Source organism: Halichoerus grypus, chromosome 13 (genome assembly GCF_964656455.1).
Source record: "Halichoerus grypus chromosome 13, mHalGry1.hap1.1, whole genome shotgun sequence".
Lineage (NCBI taxonomy): Eukaryota > Metazoa > Chordata > Mammalia > Carnivora > Phocidae > Halichoerus > Halichoerus grypus.
Genome location: NC_135724.1, coordinates 60,814,422 through 60,823,087, shown reverse-complemented (window position 1 = coordinate 60,823,087; position 8,666 = coordinate 60,814,422). Strand labels below are relative to the sequence as shown.

Below are 8,666 nucleotides of genomic sequence, written 5' to 3'. Positions count from 1 at the left end.
GGGTGATGGTGGTACAACTCTGTGAATAGTCTCAAAACCATTGAACTCTACACTTTAAATGGCTCACTTTTATAGTATGTGATTTATATCCCAATAAAGGGTGTTTAAAAATTTTTATGTAGGACCTTGAAAGCTTAAAAAAGGAGGTAAAGGGACAATAGTGTTCTGTAGTGTAATGGCTGAATTGGGAGATTTTTGGCATTTCTTATCTTTTCTTTATACTGTTTTGGAATTTTATACATGTATTTTTTTAAAGATTTTATTTATTTATTTTAGAGAGAAAGAGAGAGAGGGTGTGATCAGGGGAGAGAGAATCCTAAACAGACCCCATGCCCAGCACAGAGGCCAATGCAGGGCTCGATCTCATGACCCCAAGATCATGACCTGAGCCAAAACCAAGAGTTGGATACACAACCAAATGAGCCACTCAGGTGCCCCTATACATTATTTTTATAACTGGAAAAACAAAAAGAATATATGTCACAAAGAGGTAGAATCTCTCCCTCCCTTTCTCCCCGCAAGAGCAACAACAGCAAAAACAAACAAATAGAAACAACAAGAACATAGTTTGAAGGAGCCATGAATTGGCGCCCGAGTTCAAGATTGTCTTAACCCAGGATAACTTGGCTTAAAACAGAAGAGTTAAGTGGTGGTAAACGGCAGCTAATGAAGCAAAGGGCATTTGGTACACTATATATATACATATATGTATATATATATATATGTATATATATATATGTATTTTTTTAAGATTTTATTTATTTATTTGACAAAGAGAGAGAGAGAGAGCACAGATGGGCAGAGGGAGAAGCAGGCTCCCCGCGGAGCAGGGAGCCCCATGCGGGGCTCGATCCCAGGGCTCTGGGATCATGACCTGAGCTGAAGGCAAATGCTTAACCAACTGAGCCACTCAGGTGCCCCTATATATATATATATTTTTTTTTTTAATTGAGGTAATTGGCACACAATATTATGTCAGTTTCAGGTGTACAGCACAGTGATCAGACACTTGTACACATTCCAAACTGATTGCCACAGTAAGTCTTGTTACTGAGAAGATGCTACTAAGGCACATGTTTGGGATTTTCACGGAATTGATATGAGCAAAATATAAAAAGACAGTTTTTGCATCCTTGGCCAGAGTGAACTAAAAAAGCCTAGTTAGAAAGTTGCTAGTAGGGTTTGAAGTGGTTAATACTCTGGTCAGGATGTTATGTGAGAAAAGAGTGAAAAGGTGATCTTAAGTGTTTCAATGGTTCAATCAGCAGGAAATAGTGATGGCCTAGTTGGCAAGATCGTACACATAAAAGGACAGAGGCTCTCTCAATGCCAGAGAAACGGGCTGAGGAAGTTTTGATGGAAAAGTTGTGGACATGATGATATACAAATGTTATTAGAATGAGGATTCCAGTGTCTGAATTCCAACTCCCCTATTTGCGATCTGACTTTTGACAAATTAATTAACCTCTTTGAGCTCTGGTTTCCCTTACTTTAAAAATGGTAATATTGGGGCACCTGGGTGGCTCAGTTGTTAAGCATCTGCTTCGGCTCAGGTCATGATCCCAGAGTCCTGGGATGGAGCCCCAAATCAGGCTCCCTGCTGAGCAGGAAGCCTGCTTCTCCCTCTCCCACTCCCCCGGCTTGTGTTCCCTCTCTCCTGCCTCTCTCTTTAAAAAAAAAAAAAAAAAAAAATGGTGCGCCTGGGTGGCTCAGTCAGTTAAGTAGCTGCCTTCGCTCAGGTCATAATCCTGGGGGTCCTTGGATCAGCCTTTCTCTCGCTCCCTGCTCAGCAGGGAGCCTGCTTCTCCCTCTGCCCCTGCCCCTCCCCCAGCTAACAACTCCCCCTCCCCATAACCCTCCTCCCCCTGCTCATGCTCTTTCCCTCTCTCTCAAATAAATAAATAAAATATTTAAAACGAAATGGTAATATCAGTGCTTACTTCACAAGGTTGTTTTAAGGATTAAATCAGGAAGTACATAAAAGCACTCAGCATAATATCTGACACATACAACTCAAAAATGTTGCCAAATGCACTTTATTACCATTGGGGGAAATGGGGTGGAGGGTACACAGGACCTCCCTGTACATGTTTTGCAACTTCCTGTAAATCTGTAATTATTTCAAAATAAAAAGCTTTAAAACTGGATTAGCTATCTTGTGTACGAAACGTATTGTGTCATTGGGCTAATTTTTTTTATTTTTTATTTTTCTATCAAATGAAGGAATCAAAGACCTGGAACAAAAGCAATTGGTTACAAAGAGTTACACAGAAGCGAAATGAGAATGGAAGCAATTTCTTCTGAACCATACACCCACAGAGCAGCATTACTGTGAAGTGACCTTAAAATCAAGGCATCTGGGTTTCAGTATGTGGTTTACCTATGGTCTTTTCCCGGTTCAACTTGACTCATGTGTCCAGATTTAGAATAATAAGCATTTCCTCAGCACATACTGTGTGGGGTAGGCTCTTCCACATTGCTTTGAACTGCAGCTAACGTTTTCTGCATTTTAGAGAAAGGCACAAAGAAAATTAACACTGTTATTCTACAGCGCCTGGGTGGCTCCGTCGTTAAGCGTCTGCCTTCGGCTCAGGTCATGATCCCAGGGTCCTGGGATGGGGCCCCACATCAGACCCCACATTGGGCTCCCTGCTCATTGGAGAGCCTGCTTCTCCCTCTCCCACTCCCCCTGCTTGTGTTCCATCTGTCTCTGTAAAATAAATAAAATCTTTAAAAAAAAAAACCCACTGCTATTTTAATGTACTTATTGCTCGTCATTTTCACATTTTAGGATCCACCATAAAGTTAAACATTGTGAAACAAATTGTATAGGATGCTGTATTTCAGCTGGAATAACTACATTCTCAGTGAAGAATCCCTTTAGGCTCTACTAACGCAGAAAACAGGAGAGCACTTCATGCAGTGGATAAGAAACTGAGGGTTTATTTTCCTTTATACTTGGTTTACAGTAGTGGTTCTAACAGGATGCTCTCTTCTGTTCAGGACAAGCCTATGCTAAAACTTGCAGCAGTGGCTGACCCTGGGACAGAGCTTCTGTTCTGCCGAATTCAATGGGCAGTCTTCAACTCTTGTAAATAGAGAAAGAACGGCATGAACAAGGATGACTCAGATGGAGCTCAGTTCTGTAGCTATTTCTCCCTCCAGTCTTTCTTTCTTTTTTAGGATAGTCTGAGAAAATATATCTTTAGCTGATGTGAGTAAAAAGAGATCCAATGTCTTTGAAAAACAAAACCAAACTATTGAAGATCTAGGAAAGGCTAATATTTCACATTTTGGAAGGTCCACCCAGACATAGAACTTCAAAGGGAGCTAGAAGAGGCAAGGGAACAAAAAGATAAGAAAAATTTTACACAAATATTTACCTTTATGCAATTTACCAGAATATGTAAAGGAGGCTTTTGATAAGAGATTAATTGGGGCAATTAATTAAAAAAGAAAGAAAGAGGAAAATGTTTGTTCTTTTTACTTGGGAATGGCAGTCTATGAGGGACATCTCATCATCCTGGCTCCCAAAAACACAGAGATGAATAAAAATGAATGTTAAAAATGTGTTTAAAAAGCACTTTCTCGTGTATTTCTCCATTTTCAGACTGATTTCATTTTTTTATTATTCAAAACAATAACTAATAGGTCTGCCTTTTATATCTTCTCAGCTTCAAGAATGAACATTCTGAAGAAAAAAGCGAACAGTTCAATTACCGATACAAAAATTAATAAATGGGAGAGCCTCAAGCAATGCCGGGTAGGTTTTTTTACTGGTAATATTTTCCCCATGATATTTATCGTGTTTGTTTTTGAAGAGCCAAATACATCGATTTCCAAGGCTCCTTGGCAACTAATGGAAGTTTTCACGAGTATTTGAAAGAGTACTTATTCTGAAAAATCCAGGCCTTTGTAGCCACATACTCAGATAATACTTTTTAAAAAATGGACTTGTGGTGTGCCGGCTGGCTCAGTTGGTGGAACACTTGACTCTTGACCTCCGGGTTATATGTTTGAGCCCCATGTTTGGTGTAGAGATTACTTTAAAAAAAAATACATAAAATCTTAAAAAAAATTGACTTGTGCCATTCCCTCTAATTTACAGATGTCACTGGCAAAACAGGTTCAGAGTTGACACTTCCCGTTGTGCTCTCACCACTAAACAACAGCTTCTGGAACCCACAGGCTACATTATAAGTGAAATTGGAGTAAGAGTATATAGGAAAATGATTGCTATTCTTTGTTTATATATCATTTTTTAATAAGGAAGGAACAGAGTGAATTTTATAAGCGCTGGTTTAAAAACCATTTATCTTGGGGCGCCTGGGTGGCTCAGTCGTTAAGCGTCTGCCTTCGGCTCAGGTCGTGATCCCAGGGTCCTGGGATCGAGCCCCACATCGGGCTCCCTGCACCGCGGGGAAGCCTGCTTCTCCCTCTCCTACTCCCCCTGCTTGTGTTCCTCTCTCGCTATGTCTCTCTCTGTCAAATAAATAAATAAAATCTTAAAAAAAAAAAAAAAAAAAACCATTTATCTTGGGGTGCCTCGGTGGCTCAGTCGGTTGGGCATTTACCTTCGGCTCAGGTCATTATCCCAGGGTCCTGGGATCGAGCCCCGCAGCAAGCTCCCTGCTTAGCAGGGAGTCTGCTTCTCCCTCTTCCTCTGCTGCTCCCCCTGCTTGTGCTCTCTCTCTGTGTCAAATAAATAAATAAAATCTTATAAAAAAACAAAAACCATTTATCTTATCCTTATGAAAGTAGAGAAAGAAAATCAAATGTAAAAAACATGTACTTACGCTGAACTGTGAATAAGGAAATCCTCACTGAAATGTCTAAAAACCATACTTCCTAAAAGGACCTGTAGTAACATGTAAAGCAGGTAGGATAACGAATGCATAGTTCTGGAAGAACATGGACAGAATTACACAGACCCTCCTCCTTTGCTGCCTTGCCAGAGAACAGTGAGATGAGTTTACTGAGGCCTAGTTACCAAAGGCAGAGTTCCTTCATCTTTCTGTACCCCAGGCCAGCAATTGGTACATAATCTCTGTTTTACCACCATCACTGAGAATTATAAATCCGACTGCTAGGGTAGATTGTCCAGATAGATATCGTTGTCTTTGTGGCTGAAGTATAGTTAGCACTCTATAGATTTTGTGTTCTTGCAAAATCACCAGTTTAGTGCAAAGAACCAAATCCTCTCCCCTCCTCCTTTCTACCCAGAATTGCTAAAATGGTAGGTGGTCAACAAGACAATATACAAGCAGGGCAGAACTCTCATGGACTGAGTCAATCCTGACTGGTTTCTGTTAATAGTTTGTGAATTTCTAGCTGCATTTTGAGAATTAGTGTCAGCTGAATTCACAGAAGGGCATTCTGCAAGGGAAAGAAAGAAACAGGATATGAGTTTGGCCTTTAGTTTTAATTATTCTATGTTGAGAAAATTAGACACACATCTGGAGTAATAGATTCTATTCTGATTTTTATTGCTTCTAGAAATTTAATACACACTGTACAATTTGTGATCCACCTTGTAACAGCTGAGAGGGAAGTTTTTAGAATAGCTATGTGGAACCCCTTTTATTACACAGAATTATGAATTTCAGAGGATCGATCTGATCCTTAGTTTGATTCCCAATGGCATTAAATGCCAATACAGTGGTATAGGGTGCCCACCCCCTTGCAGTCAAAAATCTATGTAAAACTTTTGACTCCCCAAAAGTTAACTATTTATAGCCTACTGTTGACTGGAAGCCTTACCAATAACCCAGTTGATTTGTATATAATATGTATTATATCCTGCATTCTTACAATAATACCTAACTTTTTCTTTTTCCGCTATTTCTAGGCTATGCTGTTTGAGTTTTTTCAAATCGTTGGAAATCTCCCCAAATATTCTAATATATTTATTTTAAAAATCTACATACAGTTCAAACCTGTGTAGTTCAAGGGTCAACTGATAGTGTCCTTGGTGAAGACCACAATACAGAAAGGGACAAGCTGATTATTCAGAATTTCCTCTCCTCTTCAAGAAACCAGACCTGCCAATATGGCATCAATTAAATAATCGGGTGTTTTGTTCTCCAATTTGGGAGATTACAATTTTGGAGGCCTTAGGTGGAGTTGGAATCGATAGAATCCTGGAGATAGGACAGTGTGAAATGGAGTCAGAAAACCTGGATTCAGCCTCCACTTTGCACTTGAGCTAATCACTTAACACATGTAAATTAAAAAAAAAAAAAAAAGGAATAAAATTTGTAATAGTGATTTCAGTCCTGCACATCAAGTGCTCGCAAAATTATTTAAACTAAAGAAAAAGAAAAAGCTAATCATAGGCACCCTTCATCGAGCACCTTCCAGATACCAAGTACCCTGCTAGGTTCCTTACATTCTTCATTAATCACAGTAATCCTGAGCCAGGTATCATCCTTCATTTACAAACGGGTTACACACCTAAGTAAATGGCAGACTCGAGATCTGAACCCAGGCCTGCCGGCGCTCTTGCTGGAGCATTTCCCGCTTTGTCAGCGCACGAAGGGCAGGCCACGGGGGCAATCATCCGTGCCTCAGACTTAAACGCGCCGGGTGGGAAAGCGGGCTGCACTAGGATGACTCTGTCACTCAACCACGGTACGGCCGGGCCCTGGGCTTTGTTACCAGCCACTTCGCGAGGGCCCCCGGCGCGCGGGGAGGCGGCGCTTCCTCCACCCGGAGGGTGGGACCCTCGGCCTCCGCCGGGCCTCGGATCGCCGACGACGTACGTGCAGCCCTGGGGAGGGGGCGCGGGGCGGCGAAGGGCGAGCCCGCGAAGGGCCGTGGCCGACGAGGCGGTGGGCGAGGCCGGTGACCCAATAAAGCCGGCCGGGGCACGGGAGGCCCCGCCCGGGCCCGGTTCCGGGCACACGCCGCAGGGTCCCGGGCCGGCGGCAGCTTGCGCGCGTCCGTCGCAGCGCTCGGCGTGAGGGCGCCTCCGGCCGAGGGTGTGAGCGCGCGCCGCCGGGCCGGGAGCGAGGGAGGCGGGAGGAGGGGGCGCCGGCCGCCCGGGAGCCGCGCGGAGCGGCGGGGCGAGGCGAGGCGGGGCGAGGCCCGGGGCCCGCGGTCCACGGCGCCCGCCCGCCCCCCGGCGTCCGGGAGCCGCTCCGCCTGCGGCCCAGGCCCGGGCCCTCGGCCCGCCCCGCCCGCTCCCGCGCGCGCCCCCGCCGGCCTGGCCCTCCTCCTTGCCGCCCCTCCCGCGCGCGCTCCCCGGCTCCCCGGCTCGCGCCGCTCCATGTAGCCCCGGATCCCCGGGAGACCGAGGAGGAGGGGGCGACCACAAGATGGCGGGTACGTGGCCCCCTGTCCTCCCGGCGGCGGGGGCGGCGGCGTCTCCTCCCCGCGCCCGCCCGCCGCCGCCCCGACTCGCGGCCGGCGCGGGGTCTCGGCGCGGAGAGGCGCCGCGGGGCTGGGAGGGCGGGCGGCGGGGGCGGCGCGCCGGGTCCCGGGGGCGCTGACCGGGCCTTTCTTCTCTCCCCTCGGCGCAGATCTCTCGCTGCTCCAGGAGGACCTGCAGGAGGACGCGGACGGATGTGAGTGCGCCCGCCTCGCTGTCGCGGCTCCGGCGGCCCGCGGGAGCGGCCGGGAAGGAAGGGCGGGCGGCGGCGGCCTGGGCCGGGCCGGCGGAGATGGGGCTCGGCGAGGCGTGGCCCTGGGCCGGCAGGGGCCGCGAGCTGGAGGGAGCATTGCGCTTCGGGGAGGGAACGGCGCGCCCGGGTCCGCGGGCGGTGAGAGATGCCCTGTCTGACGCCCGAGGCCGGGCTCTGCCGCGTCGCCCACCCTCGCATAACCCCCCGGGCGGCTGTGGGCTCGGGGGCCGCTCGGCGTCTGTTTCGGGAGGAGAAAGTGGCAGGGCCGAAATGTGAAATGGGCATTTGGGCTGTGCTTGTTCCCGGTGGGGGCTCTCCGCGGACCCCCACCCCTGCCTCTCCCCCCAGGAAGGAAGAGGCTGGGAGAAGGAAGGTGTGTTTTCTTAGAGTTGCTCGCTCGTATCACTCGGCGGCCAGCTGTAGGGGAGCCTGGTCCCCGTTCCGCCGCCTCGGTTCAGTTGCCTGGGCTCTGGCTGTGTGGAGACTACATACCTGTAATTTCCCTTTAGCTCCGAGCAGTTTTTAGATTGCCTCGACAACCCCCCCCCCCCCCCGTGATTTGTGGATTACGGGAAGGTTAGAAGGTGTGGCCTTAGCAGGAGTTACTAGGTTTAGAGAGCTTATTTCTTTAATGCAAATGTTCGCGAATCACCCAGACCTCCATAAGTATTACAATTTTAGCTTTTCTTTGAGAAAGGGACGTTTTAAAAGAGTCGATCTTTTGTTTTAAAAAGCAAAAAAGGAGGAAAAAAAACCAACCTTGACATTGTCTCCAGAATAGTGTGAGGAAGGAACTGATATTTACAAAGGAATTTGTTTATTTCATGTGTGCTTTTCTAAGCATCAGAAGATAATTTGGAAATTGTTCTGCGTTGAAATGATAACAATGGTAGAATTTGTGGTGTATTTAGGGGAAAGCCTGCCTGATGCTGAGATTTACTGTGGCTAATACCTAGGTAAGTAATTCAGAGATGGTTGCAGTCTGAAATTGCTCTTTTAAATATTGTGTACTTAATCCTTAGCATTGTCTAATGTGGTTTCCGT

The 8,666-nt window shown here is 46.6% G+C and overlaps 1 protein-coding gene across 9 annotated transcripts in view; it reads left to right on the top strand.

Annotated features, from left to right (window-relative positions):
- The first annotated feature begins 6,699 nt into the window (after window positions 1-6,699).
- Window positions 6,700-8,666, top strand: part of PPP4R1 (protein phosphatase 4 regulatory subunit 1) — a 60,364-nt gene continuing 58,397 nt past the window's right edge. For 3 of the 9 annotated variants that reach the window (XR_013443384.1, XM_036092484.2, XM_078060598.1), the window contains exons 1-2: window positions 7,174-7,323; window positions 7,521-7,565. Coding sequence is in view for 5 of the 9 variants with exons in the window: in XM_036092484.2 (XP_035948377.2) it covers window positions 7,317-7,323; window positions 7,521-7,565 (52 nt within the window). In the remaining 4 variants the exon portion in view is untranslated. Of the gene's footprint in view, window positions 6,758-7,173; window positions 7,324-7,520; window positions 7,566-8,559; window positions 8,579-8,666 lie in introns of those variants that run through there. The other 6 variants (XM_036092482.2, XM_036092486.2, XM_036092481.2 and 3 more) reach the window with 4 other exon arrangements.